Source organism: Pyrgilauda ruficollis, unplaced genomic scaffold (assembly GCF_017590135.1).
Source record: "Pyrgilauda ruficollis isolate IOZ18807 unplaced genomic scaffold, ASM1759013v1 scaffold8, whole genome shotgun sequence".
Lineage (NCBI taxonomy): Eukaryota > Metazoa > Chordata > Aves > Passeriformes > Passeridae > Pyrgilauda > Pyrgilauda ruficollis.
Genome location: NW_024529932.1, coordinates 6,406,435 through 6,431,494, shown reverse-complemented (window position 1 = coordinate 6,431,494; position 25,060 = coordinate 6,406,435). Strand labels below are relative to the sequence as shown.

The 25,060-nt window shown below is 37.4% G+C and overlaps 1 protein-coding gene across 13 annotated transcripts in view; it reads left to right on the top strand.

Annotated features, from left to right (window-relative positions):
- ZMYM2 (zinc finger MYM-type containing 2) overlaps positions 1-25,060 on the top strand; it is an 87,820-nt gene that overhangs the window by 7,979 nt on the left and 54,781 nt on the right. For 5 of the 13 annotated variants that reach the window (XM_041487203.1, XM_041487202.1, XM_041487201.1 and 2 more), the window contains 6 exons: positions 8,795-8,856; positions 11,118-11,238; positions 12,367-13,235; positions 17,635-17,920; positions 20,793-20,958; positions 21,757-21,969. In XM_041487203.1, coding sequence (XP_041343137.1) covers positions 12,377-13,235; positions 17,635-17,920; positions 20,793-20,958; positions 21,757-21,969 — 1,524 coding nt within the window. In that variant the 5' untranslated portion in view covers positions 8,795-8,856; positions 11,118-11,238; positions 12,367-12,376. Of the gene's footprint in view, positions 1-8,794; positions 8,857-11,117; positions 11,239-12,366; positions 13,236-17,634; positions 17,921-20,792; positions 20,959-21,756; positions 21,970-25,060 lie in introns of those variants that run through there. The other 8 variants (XM_041487208.1, XM_041487204.1, XM_041487199.1 and 5 more) reach the window with 7 other exon arrangements.

The window sequence follows — 25,060 nt, the reverse complement described above, 5'->3', positions numbered from 1 at the left end:
TGTTTTTTGAAAAAAAAAGTGAATTCAGGAAATTATGTTTTTGTTCTGGTAGGTGATGCCTCATTAAGGAAGCCAAGTAGTATCTAGAGAGGCCAGGTAAGAAGTCCTGTGTAATCCATGTAACAAAAAAAGAAGTCACAATTTAGAAATGAAGGAAAATGGAGAGCACAACAAAGGTGATTTGTTTTTTACCAGAAGCAAAAGTTGGATATTTGCCATTGTCACTGTGTTTGACCATCCTTATGTATACTTCTATCCAAAGAATTAACAAATAGAAATACTGAGATGGTCTGACTAATATTGTGAATAGTACAGTAATGATCTGAACTAAATTCAGCTTATTTTAGTAACTCAGAAGACCCATAAAGTTTGGAGAAGATACACAAGAGCTACTTAAGAAGGAGTGGCAAACATGCTTTCTATTAACAGACTTCAGAAACTCAGTCTATTGCTCACATAAAAGAGAATAGATTACAGTGTGACTTAATTCTGATCTAGGAAAGACGGTGCACCCAATAACATGGTAGATAATTGTGTGCTTCCTTCATCTCCCTTTCCATCTCCAGTGTTAAAGGCTGAATTTCTGAGTGTCAGTTATTGCCTAAGCAGTACAAAATCAAATGGAACAGTGTGTAGCCTTTCAGCAGATATGAGAACTAGAAGGTGGAATAGCTTATTGAGGCATTACTTTATTCTTTTTAGACAAGAGTTTATAGAGGATTTGAAAAGCTCCGTGCTAGGAAAGTTAATAGTTTGTGTTGGTGGGGATTTTTTTTTTTTTTTAAGGCTCAGACTATACTTCCAGTTGCATATGTGGATTCAAAAGACGAAATACTGGCTTGAAACAAATACTACTTGGTATATTTTTCAAGGGTTTAAATTTCATGTATATATCTTTGGTTGTATGACCATTTAAACCAAACTAACTTAGGTTTGTCATTGTCCTTTCCTGTTTGTACCAGCATCAGCCTTTTCTGGATTTTTTGATTATTTTATGTTTTTAATTTTGGGAGTTAATTTAGATCCATGAATCATCATAATGAAATTTGGGGGTGAGTGGCTATGTAGGTGTAGAGTATTTGCTCTTGGTTTTTTTGTGTTTCTGCTTTCTACCATCTGAGCTCCCATGATGGACTGGCTGTTAGAATCCTTAAACAGCTAGGGAGAAAGGGGAAAGGAGTAGAAATTCAAAACTACAGTAGTCCTGTCCAGGACTGGATGTGGTTTGTAGTTGTGGAACCATGGCCTTAATGAATACAATATGCATCTTACTTAAAAATAAGACTACCTTTTACAGTTTAAAACAGTTGGATAACCTGGAGTCTTGATTGCATAATGTAACTTGCAGCCAGCCAGCCAGTGCAGCTGTGAAAACCTATCATACTTGCCTTGCTGACCAGATCTATTCTTGCCTTGGATTCTGTTTCCCGTCAACCTTACCTCATATACAACTTGAACTATTTTGTGGTTGGTTTTTTCATTTGATTTTCTCCCACTTCTTTTTCTATCTCATTTTCTTTGTGGTGAGAATTTTTTCTTTCCTTTGTTACACCGTAGCTTCATTGTCTGTTTACTTGGTCTTAGTCTGCATGAGTTTCCCTCCTACATATAGCATGATATTACTTACTCTTTTAAATTCAGTTTTCTTTGTTCTGAATTACTTGATGCATTGAATACTAATCACTGCAAGTAAATTGTGTTGAAGAAGCTTGTCCATACCATGCCCAAAATACTAGGTTGTTAGTCAATACCTGATTATTTCTCAGGGATGAAAAATCTGGTTGAGGGTATTAGCTGATGTTAGTTATGCTAAAGGCAAAGAAAACGGTCTGTCTGCAAACTTGTTAATTTGCAGACTTTGGCATGATAGTTTTTTCTCTTTCTAAGCATACGCAAAAATAAAGTATTTTAGAAGCATTAGCCGAGAAGATGTGTGCAGCCAGGCACTGAGAAGTGGTATGCCATTAGGCATGGTGGATAGCAGTTACCATACAGAGCTACTTGTTCTTGGGTTATACATATATGAGTGTAGACTAAATGCTGATTAAAAAAAAAATAATAAAAATCCCAACCAATTAAGAAGAAGCACTAATGAAGAATAGTGTTAAAAGTATGTATTGTTAGTTAAAAAGTGTCTTCATTTCCAGAATGTTTGGGAATAGTACAATGTGGGCACTAATAGGATGGAAGCCAGCCTTGGCTAGTCCTGGAGAGCAGCAAGTTAAACGTGAATAGTGCAGTATAGCAGGATGAATGTAAACACCATAGTGGACTGAAATAAGTAAGGTGGTAGCCAGCAGTTTAAAGAAAGTGATGGTTCTGCACTGTCTTATACTGGGAGAACCCATCTACAGTGTTTAGTCTGGTTTTGGTTAGACTCTTGTCCTAATAAAGATATGGATATTCTGGAGTAAGCCTCATGTAAGACCAGGGTGATTGAACACATAACAAAGAAGGAAAAGCTGAGAAAGAGGGGAAGCTTGAAGGGACAGGTTACTGCTGTCTTGAACTAATTAGTGGGAAAATAGAGAGAAGACAAAGCCAAGCTCTTCTCTGAGATGCCTTTTGGTAGAATGGCAGGTAATAGGCATAAGTAGCAGCAGGGGTAACAATTGTGCATAGCTAAGATAATAAAACATTGGAAAATTCTTGCTCTTGAGATTTCTGTTCTTTCTCGTCTCTAGTGGCTTGTGCACATTTGGTTGGTTTATATATGATTGGCTGTACATCCAATTTTTTGTAAATTTACACATTTGAAAGATTGTGTGTTATAGATTTGAATAGATTCATAGATTTGAATTCTAAGTTAATCTTCATTGCTCCACGTGGAGCAAGAGTAAGGCATATTTTTGAAATGTGTGCTGTGACCCACTGACACCAATGGCCTGTGTTCTATTGCCCAGGCTTGACATCTAAATAAATTTACTATTCCCGGGTCTGTTTCTGATCTAGTCATTCAGTATTTGTTTTTCCTATTAAGTGTTGCATTTTTTTAAATTAAGATCCATCAAGTGACAGCTTGACTCTTTTCATACTGTGTTAATGCCACTTTCTAGTTATTTTTCAGGATTTTACATGTCCTTTTCCTGTTTTCATATCTCTGGCATAGTGTTTCTCTACTGTTTCTGTATTCCCTTTCCACTTAGCCATCTTTCAAGTCTGTTGCTGTGGTCTGGTGTTGCCTGTTTTCTGGAAATAGACATACATTTGGATATAAGTAATAGATAAGCATTTATAGTAGGTCCTTTGTTTTTCTGTCTTGTTTTACCTTTCTATTCCATTTATAATAAAGGACATCCTTAAGCAGCATTTTGCTGCGTGAGTAGTAGATAAAATTTGCTCTCTACCACATTACACATAATGGCTTTTAAGGCTCAAAATGGTGCTGTGTTCTTGCTGATCAGTGTGTTTCCAAGATTAAACAGCCATGAAATACATAGAAAGTGTGTGGATGAGGAGAGACATGGCAGTGTGGCTGCCCTAAAACAGTGTTGGTCAACTGTATGATTTTGATTTGCCATGAATTCCTATGCCGAGTGCTGCTCATTCTTCGATGAATTCTTGAGAATTACTGGTGCTTGTTTTGGATACCCGTTCATAGAATTAAGTTTGAGGTTGACTCTGTGTTTTGCTTCTGTTTGTGCATGCAAGGAAGCATTTCTTAGCATTCATTGAGTAGGAAGACTCAAGGAAGAAGCTGTGTTAAGCAAAATTATTCAAATATTCCTGGAAGCATCAGTTGGAAAACAGATGTCAGCATTCACATGTAACAGTGGTGGCTGTAGTTCATTTAAGATGCTCAGAAGATATCAGAGTTCGCATGCTTTTAGTAAGCTTTAGCTGTGTGTAAGTAGTTACTCTTGTGAATAAAAGTAAAGTTTACTGACTTGCTTCAAAATACTTCACTAAGTAGATCTTGCCCTTTTACTGTTCTTAGTTACTGTCTCTGCAAGGTTTCAGGTCTTTTCGTATGCTTTTTTGTTGAATTCTGTGAAATCTGCGTGACAAACACATTTTGAGTCTTACATTATGACTTTTAGTAAGTTAATTTCTTCAATCCATGCAAAAAATCAGAGGAAAGAATTAAATTTGAAGCAGCTCCAAACCTACTGGAAAACAAATTCTGAAGTAGTGTCTCAAAACTGAAGTAATGAGATATACCAGGCTTTTGTAATGATGGTTCAGATAAACAGGTAAACTGTATTTGTGAGCCTATACTTAGTATCCTGTTCCCGAAAGCTTTTACCCATGTTCTGAAACACCAGCAATAGAAATACATTGATGGGTTTGTGTTAAATATTATTCAGACTCTTTCATTAGCTTGTATAGTAATTTAAGACACTTGTTTTACTTTGGTGTTGTGAATACTTGCACTTGAGGTTAGCCCAAAATATGCACATATTCCTGTTGAACTCATTACCATGATTTGTGTGTGAAACTGGCAGATGAAATGGTTGAGTCATTGTGGCATTAATGTAATATCTGAGGCTTGCTTAAAGCCTTGCTTGCTTCAGATGCACAATTCAGCATGGCCAGTGGCTATACACGTTGTAAAATTCAGTCTGACCTGTTATAATATTCAGCCTGTCACTGCTTGCTGTGTTGTCAGTGGGCACATGCATGTTGGATTGCTTTGTGTAGTAGTTGGTGTCAGGGTAGAGCATTTCTGTCTGTGGCCATCAGCTTGTCATGGCTGTCCCATCTGCTGAAATGATTTCTGTGCTGAAGTTTAGAGCTGTGGCACCAACCTTGATATGTTCAGGCACAGCTTTAATGTTCTTGCACAGAATTTTTTCTTTTTTTTGGGGAGCTGATCTGGCTGGAAAGGATTCCAGCAGGAAAATCTCTTGTGTCTGGTTATGTGTGTGTTTGAAGAAACAGCTGTGCCACATGATAGTGTAGTGATGAGACTGTGGACCTGGTAACTAGGCAGACCTCCAGAAGTGTTAAAATTTTTGTTAGAGATGTAAAAGTTAACAGTAAGTCAGAGCTACCATGTATCCAAGGCATATGTGAATGTAAAAGGCTAAGGCTGATGGCTGAATATCCCTCAGGAAGGATATAAGGAAGAAAAAAAACCCACAAACCAAAACTGCTTATGCGGTTGCCTGTGGTAAGAGTTTTATATCTGGTGACTCAGAAGGGCCCCACAACTGCTTTGTATCTAACTTGGAGTTATGCTCACACAGGTAGGAGTCTCTCCATACACAGTACGTATCATTTACTATGCCCAAATGGAGACTGTAGTAGTACCATGCAGATTTAGTTTAAAGCTGGCTTAAATGACAACCCTTTAAAAATTCTGGGCTGCTTGTGTTTTTCTAGCACTTTTCACTTCTTACGTGCAGATATAGTTGGGTTACTAGTTTGCTTCAATTACAGTGAAAAAGTGCTGCTTTTAGGTGATGTTAATTGGAGTGGTTTACTTTGGTTTTGGGGTGAACTGTAGCATACATTCAGCCACTGGGTTGGTGGTTCATACCCCAAGAAAGCTGTGGTACGTGGGTTGCATCTGGCTGTATAGGAAATGAGTGTTCCTGAGCTGTAGCAAGACATTAAGCTAGAGAGCTTCTTGATAGCTGCTTTGCAGATAATCTGTACTGAGCTTGTGATCATCAGACAAAAGGAAAGTCAAGAGATAAGAAGTGATTTTCTGTAATAAGGAGAGGAACTTCAGAAAGTAGCTGAATTAAGGAATTAATTGATATTATGGTCAAATTAGTGTCAGGGTCAGGAAGTTATCATTAGAACTGGATGGCCTCGCAGAACGTGTTCATTAAGTCTCTAACCTTATACCAAAATGTTGACACCCTTCCCTCAGCTGAAGTCAGCTTCAGAGCCGTAGGCTGAAATTTAGATTTTTTTGGGTAAATGGGTAGAGTTTTTTTGAGGCTAGTTGTACCTCTTTTGTATGCAAGAAGATTATTATTACTCTCCTAAGTTAGGGTAATGGCTGTACTAGGCAGATAGGAACTTGTTTGTAGCAGGGATGCTTGGAATAGCTTTTCTGTTAAAGCCTGATTTTTCTGCAGGTGTATTCTGGTTTTCAGCTGACTGGCCAAGAATTTTGTAGAGTATCCTTTGAACCATTGTGTTTAAGTCATCAATGCATTTATTTTATGTTTGCCCAATCCCTGTTTGAACTGGTTACATTTCTAACCTCTGTAGCCTTCTACAGCAGTGACTCTCCCAATTAACAAAATGATCTCATGCACAACAGATTATTAAAGCTTCTTAATTATTTAATTTGGCACCTTTTTGTTCTTGCAAAACACTGGGCAACTCTTATAATCTGTATTTTTTTATTCTTTCAGATTTAGGATCTTCTTTGAGTTGTTTTTGTTTCAAAGATAAATGTTTTCCATGAGTATAAATTTTTCATGTAACTCATCTGTTTTTCCATTTCTCTGAAAAGTGAGCATCTCATGATAAGCAAGATGCTGGTGAAGTTTTTTTTTTTTTTTTTTTTTGTAGTAACAAATGTACTTTGTTTTATTTGATTATGTTATTTTTTTCCCTCTTTGGTTGTTGATGATTGAGTAGCTTTGATTTAAAGGAGTGAGAGAGTTGCAACTGGACTCTTAAACTATGTGTATTCTTTCCCCCCCCCGTTCATTACCTTGCATTTATCACTAGTGATTTTTCCTGCCACGCTGCTTTACAATCAGTTTGTGTTTTCAGCTGCTGTGAATAAGTTTGTATGATTAGGAAGCACTCATTTTGGGAGCCACTATCTCTTTGGTGACTTATATATGTTGATCTGTGTCATTTTATTTTGGAACCCCTGTGGTAACTTGTCTTTATTGTGGTAACAACAAGCAACACATGATTTTTTTTTTTTTAAATAATTACAAATCCCCCAAAGAACATATTCTCAAAATCTTTATTAATTTCCACAGCAGTCTTTACTGAGTATGGTGTTTGAATGCCTTTTGGAAGACTTTAGTGGGATATACCAGTTTAATCAGGTTGGTCAAAAAGTATGTGAACCCTTCAAAAGATTTTGGCAGTGGTTCTATGAGACATTACCTTCTCTTTGCAAAATTTGTGTTACTCCCCTCCCCTCTGTAGTTTCTACCAATTTATTTAGTGATAGAGATAGGATTGTAGTCTGAGTAATTGTTCTTGCCTTCTGCTTAAGTAATTGGTTGCAGATACTGAAATAAAAAATTGCTGACTGCCTTTAGAAGTCTTAAGTGACTTCCACATGGCTCTAGTGATTTGTTCTAAAATCCTCTTGTGTTAGCACTTTGATGCAACATTTTTCCTCTGACCTGACCTGTAGAAAGAGAGCTTAGATGTGATGTTCCCTGATCTTTTTCTCACTGAACATCAGTGAAAAGAATTTATTCTGTGTTTTCTGGTTCAGGTTTTAGGGATACTCTTTTACTTCAGGAAAATATTACTGGTTGTAAAATTGACAAGAATTGGGATTTTAGACAAACTGTTGCTCTGACATAGGTTAGTAGCCTGTTTCTAACTAAAGGTGTATGAAATGTGTGTAAAACATCCCCCCCAGTACAATTCCAGCACTTTTGTAAATAAGAGACTTCCTGATAGTAGTCGCTGTTGGGTTTTGGAGTATTTTTGGGCTGGTTGTATGCATAATACAGTGAGTTTTTTAAATGGCCTTCATGCTTTCAAGCTTTTTGTTCTAGCTGCTCCATTTCTTTTCCTCTCACCGAGGTTGTTCTTTCTGAAACCAGATGTGAAGTAATGAGGTTTTTTGTATTTATTTTTTGTTCTCCTGGGAATTTAAATATGCTTTTCTGGAGTGCTGTCTGGATAATTGCACCTTGAACTATGTTGCATGGCCCAGAGTTAGACTAAGATTTGCTTTTTCTTCAGAGACTTCTCTAGGTGGTTGAAGTTGACTGTGTTGTAAAAATTTTTCCCATCATTCAGTGGTGGATTTTACTTTTTTCCACCCTAGTTTGCACAACAGTCATTAAAAGTAGTTAAAACAGTAGTTAAGTAGTTATGGTGAGTAATTATCTCACCATAGTGAGATAATGGGAATGAGAGTACTTTGCAGTCTCATGCTCATTATCTCACCTATGGTGTCACTGTTGAGTGGAAGTGATTGATAGTATAGCATTAACAGGCTGTTTCTTCTGCTTGGGATCTAGAATTTAAAAGTAGCCCAGTAGCTCTTGAGGTAAATAATTTAGTTATGATACTGTGTTTTCCTAGCAGAAGGTAGTATTCTTTTGCTGAGGCAAATAATTCCCTTTCTTTTTGTTCCAGTATTTGCGTCTTACGATACTGTCTCCTAAATTTTGTTTATCTGTTCACGTTTGGAGGTGTCTCAGTTATGTCTCAGTTATTTCCAAAGTAGTCTTTCAAGTTTTCTTTTTGTTTTTAGGCATATAGCATTGACAGGGAGGCATCTGTACATGCTGGTCCTACTTTGGATGTCTGTTTCCAATGCCCCCTTTTGGTGGATCTGCAGTTTTAGCCAGATTTCAGTGACTCTGATTTTTGTGGTTTTGATCCAAGTGTACATAACTGTGACCTTGATCTTCTGTCACCTTCATTCCATGTATTATTAATGGCACTTCTTAAGGGCATTTAAATTCCAGTTTCTGCTTTGGTTAAAGCAGAGTTGATTTTTTTTTTTTTTTTTGAGGTACTCGTACACCTCACCTGGATTTCTGCAATTCGTGTTAACTTTAACTCTCTTATCGTTCATCAGTGAAGTTGATCCTACAAGTATTACTTAACTGTGTTAAGAGCTGTAGTAGTTGCCATCATTCTAAAGAAGTGCCTACATTTTATCTCTTATTTCTTCCAGAAATTAAGCCTTGAACAAAGCAATGGGATTGTAATTTATTTCAGCGTGAAGACTTCTAATAGGTGAGTGGTGTAGCTTAAATTAAGAGGGACACACAAGGCCTGGTTCAGGAAGGACTGTTGAATCTTGTTAGTGCTGCTGTTTCTGTCCAGATGTGATTTTGGTGTCTGTGTACCAGCATAAAGCCTTAAGCTTGTTCTTCAGCAGTCTCACTATTTTGTGGATTGTTTTTTTTGTTGTTGTTGTTTGGTTGGGATTTTTTGTTTGAGGTGTTTTTTCGTTGGGTTTTTTAATAATTTGGTTTTGTTGTTGTTGAGCTGGGGGTTTGTTTTGTTAGTTGGTTGGGTTTTTTTCTGTTTCAGTTTAGTTTTTTCCCCCCAAATCTCCGCAATTCATCCAGTGATCAGTCTAATAAATCTCATGGGTTTCTAATAATTGTATTTCTATTGTAAAGCATCGTCTGCTGTTACCTTTTTTTAGGCGTGAGTTTTTTCCTGGTTTTCCATTCGAAACATAATTTTTTTCGCTAAGCCACTTTTTTGGGGTAGTTTTTAATTTAGAACTACTGACTGTGACATTGCCAATGTGTTTTTTATGTTTCTCCTTGCTGTTTCTACTTTTAGAAAACAAGCTATCTCATTTTGCACATTTTATGGGTAATTTTGTTCTTGAGAAGTAGGAGCTATTTGCAGGGAAATGTATGCAGATTTTGCTTATGACTTTGCGCTAGTAGTTAAACACAACTTTTTTTTTTTTAATAATTGACAGTACAACTCATTAAAACCTAAGAGCTTTGTGGAGAAAGTAAGTAGATTTAAGCAAAAAGATACGTGTTTTGAGTCTTAACTTTGCTACATGTTGTGGGCATGTACTGTAATACAGCCCAAGTCTGTTTTTCTGTTAAGGGTTTGTGACAATAGGAATCACAAAGGTTTTGAGTCAGGCCTGGGGTGTAGTCTTGGCATAGTCTCATTTTTTCCCTGCTCACATCTGTTCAAGTATATTTGAAACTTTATTAAAAGCTTTATGTTCTTGTGATGCTTTTGTCATTGTAGAAAAAGAAAATATATAGAATAAACCTGTGAAAGTTTAAGAATTAAATTAATTCTTTTCAGCAAAATCTGAGATGCAGAAAAATCTAAAGTTATTCAGCCTTACAGGAAAAAATAAAAGTGAAAGAGAATATTGGATCAAATTAACCTTCAGCATAATTGACTTATATCCAGGGAGGTACATGCCAACTACATTGATAATACATTTTTTTTTGGTAAGAAACCTTCTTTCATTCCAGTTCAGTGTTCCCTTTATTGTGGTTCAAATGCTATTACATAATGGCATTTGTCTGTAATGCTAACATAGGAAGGAATTAAAAGGTGGTCGCCTGCCTCTCCTCTAGGATTAATCTGGTTCACAGCTTTACTCTTTGGTCCTTGTCCTGCCCTCCTTGCTCCTGCTCAGTTAATGGTCAGCAGGGCTTGAATAGTGTAAATGTGTAGAAGAATATTTGAGCATTCCTCTGGGCATTTTTACTGTCTGGGGGTTTTAAGGGCAGTCCACAAACAGTAGATAACTACACAGGTTGATGCTCTCTCTTTTAAAAATGCTGCCAAGTCTGGAAAACCTAATGACTGTTATAAAACCTGAAGAATAAATAGATGCTTGAACTTTGAACATTTTCAGTCTCTTGTGAGTGATCATATGTGTTAATACAGGCTATGGATGCCTGAATCTGTGCTGAGTATCACTGCAGTGCGTATATACAAGTTGAAGAATATTAGCACTATAAGGTTTATGTTGCATTGTAGGCCTGATTTTATGTCCTGTAGTTTTCCTTTTATATTTTAATTTTAGCATAGTGTATTCTGCTACAGGCAGCAAGGAGGTTGACATGATAAAAATGAAGGAGGTGTAGCTGCTAAGATTTTTATTTTCAATTGCTTAGTTTACTTGAATAATTTATTTTCTTAGTATTCTATTGCAGATATACTTCTTAATTCTAATGCTTGATTACTCAGTTGCAGTTATGTGTATCTGTCTCTTACCAAACATGGCATATTTTTCTCCTCTGTAAAGCCTTCTGGAAGGGTGATGTGACAGAGTAGAAGATCTGAGACAGTACTGTTGCTGCTTTATTCACAGCAGGGATTGAATAGACTCACATTCTCTCTTACTGTAGGATCATAGTGCTGAAAGTCAGGTTTGAACTTTTAACTGTAAATTTAGAAGAAAGTTGGTGTAAGCAGACTGTAACATAGCTGGCAGATGATGCTTGAGATGAGGAAATAGTTTTGGGTAGCTAATGTTTGTTTTAACCCTGTTTCAGATCACAGTACTTTTGTGAAAGGCAGCAAGTTGGTACAAGAGCAGTTTCCCCACAGGAAAGAAAACAAAAGTGCTTGGAGCAACTTATTAAGGTAAACAGATTGCAGTGGATTTCTGGATGGGTAAGTATAGATGAGCAGGATATTTCTACTTCTTGTATTTACCTTCCTGTATAAAGGTTCTATAAAAAAGCACAGATAGCTGTTTCTAACCTTCCACACAAACTCAGTGATGTTACAGATCAGTGTTTACTCCAAGACATCCCCAAATTATAATTATGTCTGTATTCTTCTTGTAGTATTGTATCAAGATCGGTTTAACTTACTGATCTTTAGTACAGATGTCTTTTAGAGCCATCGTAGGTCTTTTAGCTTTGATTATATCCAGGTTGACTTCTATATTTTTTTAATTCATGGTTGAATTGACATTTATGAAGAACAGATTCCCCAAACTGAACAATAACTAAAAGCAAACAGATCTCCCCAGGCAAAGTAGCTGTTGGGAAGTAGACTGAATAAACACTGATTGCTCTTAAAAGAAATAAGACGAAGTCACTGGAAGTTGCATGAGCATGGCGTACTAAGTCAGGGCTTCAAATGAGCTCTCAGTCTGTAGTGGCTACAAATGAGAGGTTGCTGTCCACTTTCTGCTGCTCAATGAGGTATCAATTCCTGTCAAGTGCAAGGGTTTCCTATGTATCTCCTCCTTACTTACTTACTCCCTTACAGTTGTCTTGTGGCTACCTAAGAAGCTTTGGCAGTGTGGGGTTGGGGGAAAAATCAGTTAAATTTCAAAGTTGTTAACATTCCTAATAGGGCCAAAATTTAATAGGAATTCACTTTTTTTTTTTTTATCTGTGCCTAACTCTTGATCTTGCTTTGTAGTCTAGCAAATGCAGTGTTAGAAGATAATTACTTGCATATGTGGGGTGGGAAAGGGACTGAGAGATTGGGATAATTTAATAAATAGCACTGAAAGTTCTGTTCCCTCTGTGTAAATGTGTTGATTAAACATTGTGATGTGTAGCGATTGCATATTTTTTGCTAGTATAGGATTAGGAAGTAAATGAATGTTAACACATTCAAAAAAGAGCATAGAAAAACTTAATTTTCCTTCATATTATCTCAGGAAGAAAATAACTACTGAGTTAATAGTTCCAGATTTTATCTTTAAGAACTGTTGCTGGAAAGTAGTGTCTTACTCTGAAGGTGGATGTGTTCTTTTCTTGCTTTATGTTTTTCTTCAAACAGCAGATCTGGAATGGACACAAGTCCTCTGGGAGGATTAGACTTGTCTGAAAATACTCCTAGTCTACTAGGGAATACCACCATGGCAGCAGGTCTTGCAAATGTAGGAAATACATTTGGAGGGCCACCAAGTTCTTTAGTTTCTAGACCTAATAAATTCCAGAACTCGCCTATAGAAGATGATGATGATGTAGTTTTTATCGAACCTATACAACCTCCGCAAAATTCTACGTCGCTGGTAGCAGACCAAAGGAATGCTGCATTTACATCATCTAAAAATGAAGAACTTAAAGGAAATGATTGCAAAATGCTTCCTTCTCCAAAAGACTTAAATTCTCGAAAGGGGAGTATAAGTGAAACAATTATTATTGATGATGAAGAAGACATTGAAACAAATCAAGGACAAGAGAAGAATGCTTCCAGTTTTAATGAGCGAAGACTTCCAGAATGTAAAAATAGAACCAACGAAATGGAATTCTCACCTTCCAGTTTTTCAAGAAGTAAGGTAAATTCAGGAATAGGTAATAGTGGTATAACCACAGAACCAGACTCAGAAATTCAGATTGCTAATGTTACTACATTAGAAACTACATTAGGTGCTATGAGCTCTGTCAGTGTCGGTCATTTAGAAAATGATGGTGACGGGCGTGACATGAACCTAATGATTACACATGTAACGTCACTGCAGAATGCCAGCTTGGGAGATGTATCTAACGGACTGCAGTCAGATAATTTTGGTGTTAATTTGCAAACATACACCCCATCTTTGACTTCACAGACCAAGACTGGTGTAGGACCTTTCAATCCTGGTAGAATGAACGTGGCTGGAGATGTATTTCAAAATGGAGAATCTGTGACTCATCATAATCCTGGTAAGTTGCAATTTTGAATTTTTCCTTAAAGGCTGAAAATAAGTAATGAAATAAATTGATTATAGAATTTTTGATTTAAGTATTTTGGCAGTGGCACTGCTTAGTCTTTTAGCTTAATATGTATGAAAGGTCTTGATTCTCTTCATGCCCATCACTACCTTATCTGTGACTAGAATAAAATATCCTCAGTGGCATAATACATGAGGAAACGTGTCTTCACCAAAAGGATTATTAAGTATTGGAACAGACTGACCAAGAAAGTGATCTCCAACCCTGGAGATATTTAAAAGGGGCTGTAGACGTGGCACTCAGGGACATGGTTTAGGGGGAGTGCTGGGTTAATGGTTGGATTTAATGATCCTAGGCATCTTCTCCAACCTACATGATTTTGTGATTATATGTGTGGTTTGGAAGATTTCTTCTGAATTGGTGTTAGTCTATTTTCCTTGAGTAGGTACCTCTTCTCTATATGAAGCAGTAGGTGCATAACAGAGACACTTCTGTCCTACACATTAATTTAGAGTCTGATGTCCCCAGTAAGCATTGGAGTACCTACAATAGAATGGTTTGGATTGGAAAGGACATTTAAAGATCACCTCATCCAGCCACCCTGCTGTGGCAGGCACATCTTTCACTGGATGAGGTTACTCACTGGATGAGGTCCAACCTGACCTGAAACACTCATGGATGGGCCATCCCTAGCTTCTCTGGATAACCTGTTCCTGTGTCTTGCCACTTTCATTGTAGAAGAATTATGTCTAATGTCCAATGCAAACCTGCTCTCTTTCAATTTAAAGGTACTGCCTCTTGTCCTATTACTACAGGTCTTGTTAACAAATCTCACTGCATCTTTTTCTATAATCCCCATTTATATGTTGAAAGACTGCAGTATGGTCTCCCCAGCCTTCTCTTCTTCAGACAGAGCCCAACTCTTTGCTTTTCTTCCCAGGAGAGATGTTTAAGCCTTCTGTTGCTTCTTGTGACCCTCTTTTGTGCTTGTTTTAAGAGGCTCATTTCTGTCTTGTACTGGGGGCCTCAGAGCTAGATGCAGTGTTTTGCAGGTGGGCTCTCAGCAGAACAGAGAGACAGAATCACCACAGACTAGGATACAAGTGACTTTTTGGTCTGTAAGCACAGGTTGCTGGCTTATGTCCAGTTTTCCATCTGCTGGTCCCCCACAGTCCTTCTCCACAGGGTTGCCCTCAATCCATTCAGCCCCCAGTTTGTATTGAAATTGAAGATTGCCCTGCCTGACCTTGCACTTAGCCTTGTTGAGCTCTTGAGTTTTCCATAGGCTCATTCATCCAGGCTGTCAAGATCCTTCTGGATGGCATACTGTCCCCTGTGGCTTATCAATTGCACCACCCAGCTTGGTGTTCCCAGTAAACTTGCTGAGTGTCTGCTTAATCTCACTCTGTGTTGTTGAAAAAAAACCGAAATAATATTAGTCCCAGTACAGACCCATGAAGGGACACTGCTTCTTATTGGTTTCCACTTGGACATTGGGCCGTGAACTGTAATTATTGGGGTCCAGTCATCCAGCCAGTTCCTTATCTATCACATAATAGATGTCTCCAATTCAGCAGCAGGAACATTGTGGGGGGACCATATGAAAGGTCTTGGGAGAGGTCCAGGTAGGTTAAGTCCATGTAGGTGTGCTTTGGAGTAGAACTTAGGTTTTGTTTCTCTCAATGGAATCTAGTTTCTTTGCTTCAAAAATGCTCCAGAGGAAGAGCCAACACCTAGTAAATTGAGGATGCAGTTTACAATTGCCCTGATGTGAACCAGGTTTTAATGCAACTGTATGTAGCTCAGTGTGTTTCAAAAGCTGCATACCTGTGTAAAACTTCAGTACTGTATTCTTCCCCACCTCTGCCCCAAGTTGTACTGACACATTCTTTTCAGCTTTTTAAAAAAACCTAAATTTTTGCAAGATGACTCTGTACAAAAAAAGGTATAAATGACAGGAAATGATAATCTTATAGTGCTTTAGAGCAGGAATGAGTAAGAAAGAAGGGGAGCAACCTGAAAAGCCATAGCAGTAAGAAGTAGTTAAACATGACACTGTATAGTCTCATAAACTTGGCCATTACAGAATTACAGGTAGGAACCTGAAGGATGAAGACATAAGGCAGTGAGGTATGAAAACTCACAAAGAATTAACTTAAGGAAGTGTGATACACCTCAGTTCAAGGACATGAAAATTGGATTTTACAGATCCTTTAAGCAAAGGAGGTAACATGGCTGAGAAGTGAAGAAAAGGCATAGTATAAAATGGGTATCTATGAAGCTGGGATATGGAAAAAATGAAAAAAAAAAGTCAAGATCTTCAGATGTTATTGTTGTATGTTTATGGAACGAAAAATGCAACAAAAATATCGAGGGAGGCTATCTGAGGCCTTAAGAAAATTAGGAATAATTGAAATAACCTTAAAGAGATATTATTACCTACCTTAGTTAGGTATTAGTCATGCTGAATGTTTCAAACTGAAATGAGTAGCAAACCCAAGTTTTCATGACTGGCAGTTGAGTCCTACTGGAATTACAAGCAGATGTAGCTCTATTGAACATGCTGTGCATTCCTGATAAGAGAGGCAATGTGCTTTCACATGAGATTTAGAAGAAAAGAGGAAACTCTCAGAACATTTTGAGGTGTTAAGGTGCTAGCAGGATATTAGTGTATTTGAAGCAGTAGAAGTATAGAAAAGTTTGAAGAGGACACTTAAGTTGATGTTAATTCTAAGCACTTAGGTAGCTTGTCTTAGTTTGTCAGTAAGGATATTCACACCTTCAAAGGTAAATGCCTTTAATGCTTTTAAGACAAATGTGTTTTGTTTTGTGCCCTTTTCCCTTCACCTTTTCATTCCAGCTCTTCTGTTTACTCTCAAGCACTACAGCAGGTAAATTTCTGGCTTGTGTTAAATGCCTGAGTAGTGGGACATCCTTGACAGCTAAAAAGCCAGACCAGAAAATTATCTTTTACCTGCTAAGGAATGTATGTTGTTTCTTGTACTAACAAGTGTTCTTGGAACTTTGTCCCTAAATGGATTTTAAAGCTATGCATCAGAATATATCATTAATAGAATTCTTTGGGGAAAGAAAGGAATGCAGAAAATAGGAGGAAAAGGTTCCTTCTACTTAATGAACAATTATGGACCAAAATAATGTCCCTTAAGAATAAGGTATGGGCAGTTGCTCATGTCTGTAGATTAATGTTTTTGTTATCTGAAGTCATAGAATTTAAAGTTATCTGTCTTGCGTTTGGGTATTAGTTGTATTAAAACTCCAGAAATAATCTGACTCACTCCAGTAAAACATTTAAGGCTGGGTAAGTCCCAAGGGCTGTCACAGTGTTTGGTATAAGTGGCACACTATTGAAAATTTGTGCAAATGTTTTTTATCCTGCAAAAATTTTTTTTTCCAGTTTTAATTCATGCTTAAGAAATGTATTACTAGTGATAGTATTCAGAAGGTAAACGTTTCTAAATTCTGATGATAATCACTTTAAATGAAAGCTTAAATTCTAGAGAAAAACCTAGAAATGACATTTTATTGGGGGATTTCTTTTCTCCCCCAAAAATATCTTCTGCTCCAGACCAAGATATGGAGCATGTAATTTAACGTATGGTGTTTATAGATGTATTTCTTTAAAAAAAAATCTTTTGCTTACATTCTTGTTATATGAGATACTTATGCTACAAAAGATTGGGCAAAGATAACTTTGTTCCATGGTAGTTTATTTTCCAAAAAATACAGATAGAAAACCAGTGGAGTCTGAAACATGGGGACATGGATCTGTGTACTGGAAAAACTTAACAAAATATTATTTTCTAGGTTCATTGATTTCTACTGAGGAGGTTGTTTCTCTCATGAGTTTGCAAGTTCACTGCTATACAGTGTAGTTCTCTGGCTGCAGGCTGGACTAGGAGCCAGTTCCGTGGTTTATCACCGAGGCTGGACACATTGTGCCTATTAAAGCTTTAGAACAAAATAACTAATGAAAATTTTGGATCTAAATTTGCAGAGTTTGTCTCAAACATTGGTTTAGAAATTCTCTGTTGTGTGTTGGTCTCTTTTTTTTTTTAATTGCAGTTTTGTTTGTCTGAAGATAAGATTGCCAGCTTGCAAACTCAGTGCAAGTGAATTGAAATCTGCAAAACCTGTCACTAGATGTAGAATGGGAGCAAGCTGAAATTTGTTCATGTTCTGAAGTTTTGTAGCAATGGAGAGTGGTACCATCAAACAGGATTTTTTACATTAAACCTGAAATTAAAATACCTTTCTTCTGTGGTCATTCCCGCAAAAAAATGATTTTATGATGATACGTCTGTGAACACTATTCTGTACATACATATGTGTCTCTTGATTTACTTTTATGTTTGGGTTTTTTGTCTTGAAGATTCTTGGATATCCCAGTCAGCTTCCTTTCCTAGGAATCAGAAGCAACCAGGTGTGGATTCCTTGTCACCTGTAGCATCCCTTCCTAAGCAAATTTTCCAGCCTTCTCCCCAGCAACAGCCTTCCAAGCAGGTTAAAGTCACATGTGCGAACTGCAAAAAGCCTTTACAGAAGGGACAGACTGCGTATCAGCGGAAAGGATCAGCTCACCTTTTCTGCTCCACTACCTGCCTCTCATCATTTTCACATAAACCCACTCCAAAGAAACTTTGTGTCATGTGCAGAAAGTAAGTTTTTTATTTTGTTTCGCTCTAGGACCTAAACTGAGTGCTATTAAGGTTCTCACGTGTGCATGAGAATTGCTCCATTAATGATAGAAAATCTGATTTTGAGAGTGCTTTATATAGTGTTGCTTTAGTGTTTGGAAATATTGAATTCTTTGTGTCTAACAAAATAATACCAGCTTTTGAATTCAGAGTATGGGATATTGTTTTATTGAAAGCCAGTACACTAAAAATAGCTGGGTTTTTTGTTGGTTTGTTGTTTTTTTTTTTTTTTGAGATAAGGTGTCCAAGTTGTGGCATACTTTGTGACGAGACATACTTCATATATGAAGTCCTTTATGAAAAAAGTGGACCATGTGTTGTGTAGAAAGCACTAATTTTGATAGATGAAGATGTAAAATCAAGAGACGTTAAAAGGATGAGAAAGTCATACTTGCAAGAAGCTGGAAGAAACTTGGGAGTTCTTCCACTCTTGGTCATAGGGGGGTAGGAAAAGCCTTAGATTTTCCCCATAACTGTGGCAGCTGTCAATTTTGAAGCTGAAGATACCTTAAGTGGGCGGTATAGAGGGAGTAACAAGCATAGCTAGAAGTGGCTTATTTTAAATTACTGGTTAGGTTTGACTTGCAGTTTTTCATGATTTGCCAGACTTGAAATTGCCAAAGAGAAGTCTTCTGTAAGTGTGTTTTTGTAGTGTTAAGTGTACAGACTGGCTGTACTGTCTTTTACTTTCAGTGTACTGTTTACTGAGCTTTTTGCACTTTTTTATATTCTCAGTCTGGTACATGCTGCAGTGACACTGGTTAAAGGATAAATTTTTTCTGAAATAAAGAAGGCTTGCAGTAAAGACTGCCTTTGTTAGTGTGTGCTCCAGAGAGCGTGGTCTTTGCTCAGTCACAGATTTAAACTAGTAAAAACCTTTTACATGACTGTCCAGTGTGCTGGATTAATGGCTAGTATTCAGATGCAAGCTATTGGTCTTTTGTCTCCTTGGCACTCAGTAAAAATAAGCTATAGAAAACATTGATATCCTGCATATTCATACTATGGTACCCTGAAAACCTAGAAAATAGAAGATTTTCTAGGTTTTTTTTTTTTTAAATCTGTGTAAAAGCTGGAATTCTCTGTACCCTTCCCTCTGCAGGACTAGTTAAAAGTAATGCTTGTTCTTTCTGTTGGCTTGTTACGTGTTTATACGCTATTATTTTTTAAGACATCATCTGGTGATGATATTCAGCTAGCTGCATGATCTGTAAAGATGAAGATTAGACAAAACGTTTCTGACTGAAATCATGGCTAAATCCATGCTGCTTTGCCACTTCAGAGATAACGGTGTTGCAAGAGGCTACATACAAAACTGCCCTAAATGAAAAGGCTTTATTTTTGAATGAGGATGAAAACACCTTATTTTTAGCTTTCGAGGTTAAAGAGAATCTTTCTGAAGTCACCTTTGGCAGTTTTTGAGGTGATGTTAGTCTTTGCTTTTCCACCACTGTGAAGTTTTTACTCAATCACAGTTAAATGGAAGATAGTATAGGCACTAAATTGTTCCTCTGTGGCACTGTTCCTCTGTATAACCCAACAGGAAAAGTCAAAATTCACAGGTATTTTATTATAAATCTCTTTTCTTGCGTTCCTCTGAACTCTTCTGTAATTACATAAATAGCAAGCTCCCCAGGGGAGAAGCTCTGCCTTTGTTTTGCAGAACAGGAATGATAGCACTCCCTGACACAAATCTTAATAGTTCTCCAAAGGGTAAGCCATAGTCTGCCGACGTGCCCTTGATGGGAGAAGGCAAGCTTGCAAGTATTGGTATCAGGGCTGTACAAGTTAATTTTCAAGGAAGTGTCTAGGGAAACATACCTTTTCCCTGTTTTCCCAGTGTTTTTTTACCCATCTTGGTTTTAAAGCTTGCAGGTCTGAGTGTAGGGGGCATGTGTTTTCCAACTGGTGATCCAGATGTGCACAATAATTGCTTTTAAACATTCTGCCCAATAGCATTTCCTATATGTCAGTAGTAGGTTTTATACTTTTGTGGGTTTTTTTGCTTAGAAGGCGAAGGAGGTGGCTTTTATTTCCTCTTCTTACTTCTTCTAATATATGGTGTTTATTAGTTTGGGACAGTGAAAGTCTCTTTGGTTAGAGCAAGGTTTGTTCGATTTCGAATTACTTTTATTGATGTTTGGTTTTCTGGTTTGAGGTGTTAAATTGGCTCAATTACATGAACAGCTGCATGAGCTGCTCAGATGCTTTGGAACATTATAAGGGAATGATGGAATAAACTTTTGTACATTTTGAATGATAGAACTTCTAGGCACATTTGTGGTAGAGTTCTAAGCTTTTTGGTTGTTTATAAGTTTGAGAAATATGAGAAAACAACTTTTTCTCTTCCTGTCATCCTGTCCTGAGAGTAATACTGAAAATGTTGGAGGTACCTACAAAGACAATTTCTTGCTTTTTATTATAAATCTGAATTTTTTGTATGAAACTTACATATAGATTTTGTGTAAAAGGAAAAGTCATTGTAAAATGGCTAGTTCAAATTTGCTGTTAGTTTCTTGAAAAAATTGAGTTTGCCATAACTACATCTAATGGTGCATTGACACTGCTTAGTTGTAGAATAATTTAATAGGAAAGAATAACTCAAAGCCAAAGAAAAACATAGGGGTTTACACAGTAAAGACTTACTTACAGTAGTTGCTAGAATATTATCAAACGTGGTATTCATCCTGTGACTAACAACTGTACACTAAAGTGTTTTGAAATCTAAGCCTTGAAAGGAAGAATGAATCTTACAACATGTGAAGTGTTCTTGTTTATGTGTATGTTTATGTATATGTAAAAACATAAGCACATAATTTTTTTTTTATTTCAGAGATATAACAACAATGAAAGGTACCATTGTTGCTCAAGTAGACTCAAGTGAGTCTTTCCAAGAGTTTTGCAGTACATCATGTTTATCCTTCTATGAAGATAAACAGAATCCCTCAAAAGGAGCCTTGAATAAATCAAGATGCACGATCTGTGGTAAACTAACTGAGGTCTGGTTGGCTGTTTTTTGTCTTTCTCAATAATGACATATTAATACCTTATATACTGAAATAAGAAAACTGAAAAGAAGAAAATGTAAAATCTTCAGTATTTTGAGACGTTAAAATATGCAGGTTTTATGTTCATGAAGAGTAGCTGAAGGAAGAAAGTATTCCAAGAGGTTGATACTTGTTTCAGAAACTTGAACTGCCTTTTGCTGATAATGTGTTCTATTAGGCATAGAATTTTGTAATTATAACCCAGATCTCTCACATAAAAGAACTGCTGATGAAAAAATGTCAAGATCCACTGTATTACCTTTTTTTTTTATTGTATGTTTTGAAAGGTAATGCAGATGGTTTTAGAGATCTGTAGAATATGTGTATTTTAAATTCTCATGAATGTATGTATTTATTCTTGATGCCTTCTTGATTAGTGAGCCCAGCATAGTTCAGGCTGCTGCTTTGCACAGCTTATTGTCTGACCAATCTTCATATGCCAGGTTCTTCACCTGTAAATTGACTGTTTTATAAAATTGCATAAATTGGCATTCTGATCTTATATGCAATTTCCACACCCATTCCCTCTGGTCTTTCCTTCTAGGCTAAAGGGTAGATGAATCTAAGAGTGTTTTCCCAGTACTTTGGAGACAACAGAAACATTCCTTTCTGTTTGTATATTTCATGGTCATTTCAAGTTTTTAAATAGTGAGATGGTTATTTGAATGTAAGACTTCTAGCTGGTCTATTAGTTTCAGGCAACTTTATGCTTTTCTAGTGATAGAATACTTTTTTATTTTTATTTTTTAGATTCGTCACGAAGTTAGCTTTAAAAATATGACTCATAAGCTGTGCAGTGACCATTGCTTCAATAGATACAGAATGGCAAATGGTTTAATAATGAATTGCTGTGAGCATTGTGGGGAGTATTTGCCCAGTAAAGGAGCTGGAAACAATGTCCTTACTATTGATGGTCAGCAGAAAAGATTCTGCTGTCAGAACTGCGTTGGTGAATACAAGCAGGTAATGACTTACTTACCTATAAGTTAAAGTTAAATAAACATTAATAGTTCTTAAGTTTATCCTGGTACTAATAGATTGGGTTTACTTTTCCTAAGAAGACATAAGTAAAAAAGACTTATAAAAATGAAATTATTGCCAGTGAGAAGAAACTATCTGCAGTGGAACTTTTACTACTATCTCTTTTTGATGTTGCTGTAATAACGATACGTATTTGTTCTTAATGAAAGTACAATTGAAATTAAAATTTTGTTAATAATTTCTGGTTTTCTCTGCTGGTGATATCTGAAGTATATTAATAGCACACCACACAGGTTTTTCTGGTCCTTAAGTTATGGGGTTTTTTATATAAAAGCCTACTTGGATGCAGTTGAAACATTAAAAAATATGCAGAACATAACAGATTGGACATTGCTGTGAGAAGGCTCTAGCTGGTTACAGTTTGGCTGTGTGCTTGCACTATGTCTCATCTCCATTGTACAGCACAGGATTCAAAAAATTGTTACTTTCATCTTTCCATGTGTCAAATTTTATGCTTTCATTTCATTTACTTGGTTTGCTTTTAATTTATTTTTAGGACTGTTAAGATAGTAGTAATTGTGTTTAAATATAATGCCAAATCAAGAAGTCTGATGCTGATGTCTTTTATATTTTACAGAGCCAGCTTAGCTCTGAACTGTTGCTAATGCTGGCTAGAGGGTTTAAATGTTAATCACAGTATTTATAGTATAATAGGATAGCTCTAAAATATTAAATGTTTCAGGGGAGCATATAGAATATGGGGATTTTGGGGGTGTTATTTTTTGAGTTCTTTTGCTTGCTATGTTCTGCTTTGATTTTATAGGAGTAGCGTTCTGACAGGGTTGTTTCACTAGAAAGACATTTATGTTTTTGGTTTTGAAATGCACACTTGAATATGTGAGTGGCCCCTGTGCTGCACTTTGCTCAGGGCTCATTCTTCATCTCTTCTCATTTTTAAGAAACCAGTGGTCCAAGAGAAGAGGCATTGCAGTGCTGTGTTGTAAAGTTTCTTTAATGTTGCATCATGTGTGCTTGTATTTTCTCACTGGGTGCTGAGCTCTGATGCTTTTGGGGATGGCTGTTCCTGTATATGTGCTGTGTGTGAAGAGCAAAGCTGGAAATGTGTGAACAGCCTCATTGGAAACGTAACATAAGCGTTATTTTTTTGTCACAGCTGTACCAAAAGGGACAGGATAGGTTTTGAAGCTACTAAAAACATAGGCATGCCCAGAAGCCATGGAAAGACTTGAAGAAACGTTGAATACTGTCTCTTGAAGAAACAAAAATGCAGGAGATTAACTTTGAACGTGAAACATTCCCCCACAACCAGTATAACTTACACTGCACATGGAATTATGAAATGAATATGGAATTTTGAGGTTAAATGCTGAATTTGTACTTTAATGCCAGAATATACTGTATTTGTTCACAAATCATTGTATTTTTTGTTTAGATATGTGTTTGAGAATGAGAAGAATATGGGTAGAAAGTGGTATGTTCTAGTTTAATTTGGGGAGGAGGAGCAGTTTGCAGTACCAAGGATCTTCACAAGTAGTGTCAAGTTGGTGCATTGTTGTGAGAAGCTTTAAAGTTGAGACATGTTGTTTTGGTTTGTTCACTTTTGACAGCAGATTTTATGCAAGCAAGTTCTTAATTCCTTTATCAAAATATGTGGTACTGTGCAACTATAATAGGCTGTGAGAAGCTTAATTTGGGTGCTTGTGTGCATCTGTTTTGGAATGGTGATTAAGCATAATTCTTAACTGGTAGGTTTCAAATATTCACGGAGTGTGAGGAGTTTGGAGTATTATTAAGAGAAGCTCTTATGGGAAAATCCCATGTGACTAACCAAGTGGCTTTCTGTTATGAGGTAACTGCACCAGTGGATAAGGGAAGGACTATAGATGTAGTTTATCTGGATTTTTGTAAAGCCTTTGATGTGGTCCCCCACAATGTTCTTCTCTCCAAACTGGAAAGTGGTGGATTTAGATGGATTACGAATTGGTTGGATGGTAGCATCCAGAGTAGTGGTCAATGATTCAGAGTCCTGGTAAACATTAGTGACAAGTGGTGTCCCTCAGGGGAGCATATTTGGATGGGTGTTATTTCATGCCTTCATTAAGGACTAGACAAAGGCACCAAGTGCATCCACAGCGAGTTTGCAAATGACACGAAGCTGAGGGTGCAGTGACACACCTGAATGATGGGATGCCATCCAGAGGGACTGGACAAGCTTGAAATGAGTACATGGGGATCTCAGCCATGTCAAAGGCTTCACAGAAGTCCAAATAAAGGGCAAAGACCAAGTGCAAGGTGCTGCACCTGGGTTGGGGTATCCCCCAGTGTCAACACAGGCTAGGGATGAACAGATGGAGAGCAGCCCTGCTGAGAAGGATTGGGTGATGCTGATGGATGCGAGGCTGGCCATGAGCTGTCAGTGTGCTCTCACATCCCAGAGAGCCAAACGTGTCCTGGGCTGCACCCAGCGGTGGGCAGCAGGGCCAGGGAGGGGATTCTGCCCCTCTGCTCTGCTCAGACCCCACCTGCAGGGCTGCTTCAGCTCTGGGGTCCCAGCACAGGGAGGACAGGGACCTGCTGGAGCGAGTACACAGGGACACTGGGATGATCAGAGGGAGAGCCACTCCTATGAGGAAGAACTGGGGGAGTTGGGGTTGTTAAGTCTGGAAAAGAGAAGGCTTCGGGGTGACCTAATGGTAATGGTAGCTTCCAGTAACTGAAGGGAACTTAGAGGAATGATGGAACAAGATTTACAAGAGCACATAGTGATGGGGTAAGGGGAAATGGGTTTAGATTTACAGTAGGTTTAGATTAGATATTAGGGGAAAAATTTTTACTGTAAAGGGTAGTGAAAGCACTGGAACAGATTGCCCAGGGAAGCTGTGGATGTTCTATCCTTGGGGATATCCAAGGCCAGGTTGAATGGGGCCCTCAGCAGCCTGGTCCAGTGGAAGGTGTCCCTCACTGTGGCATGGGGGATTGGAACTGGATAATCTTCCAAGCCCTAGAGCATTCTGTTGTTCTATGAGTATGTGAAAGTCAAACTATAAAAGTG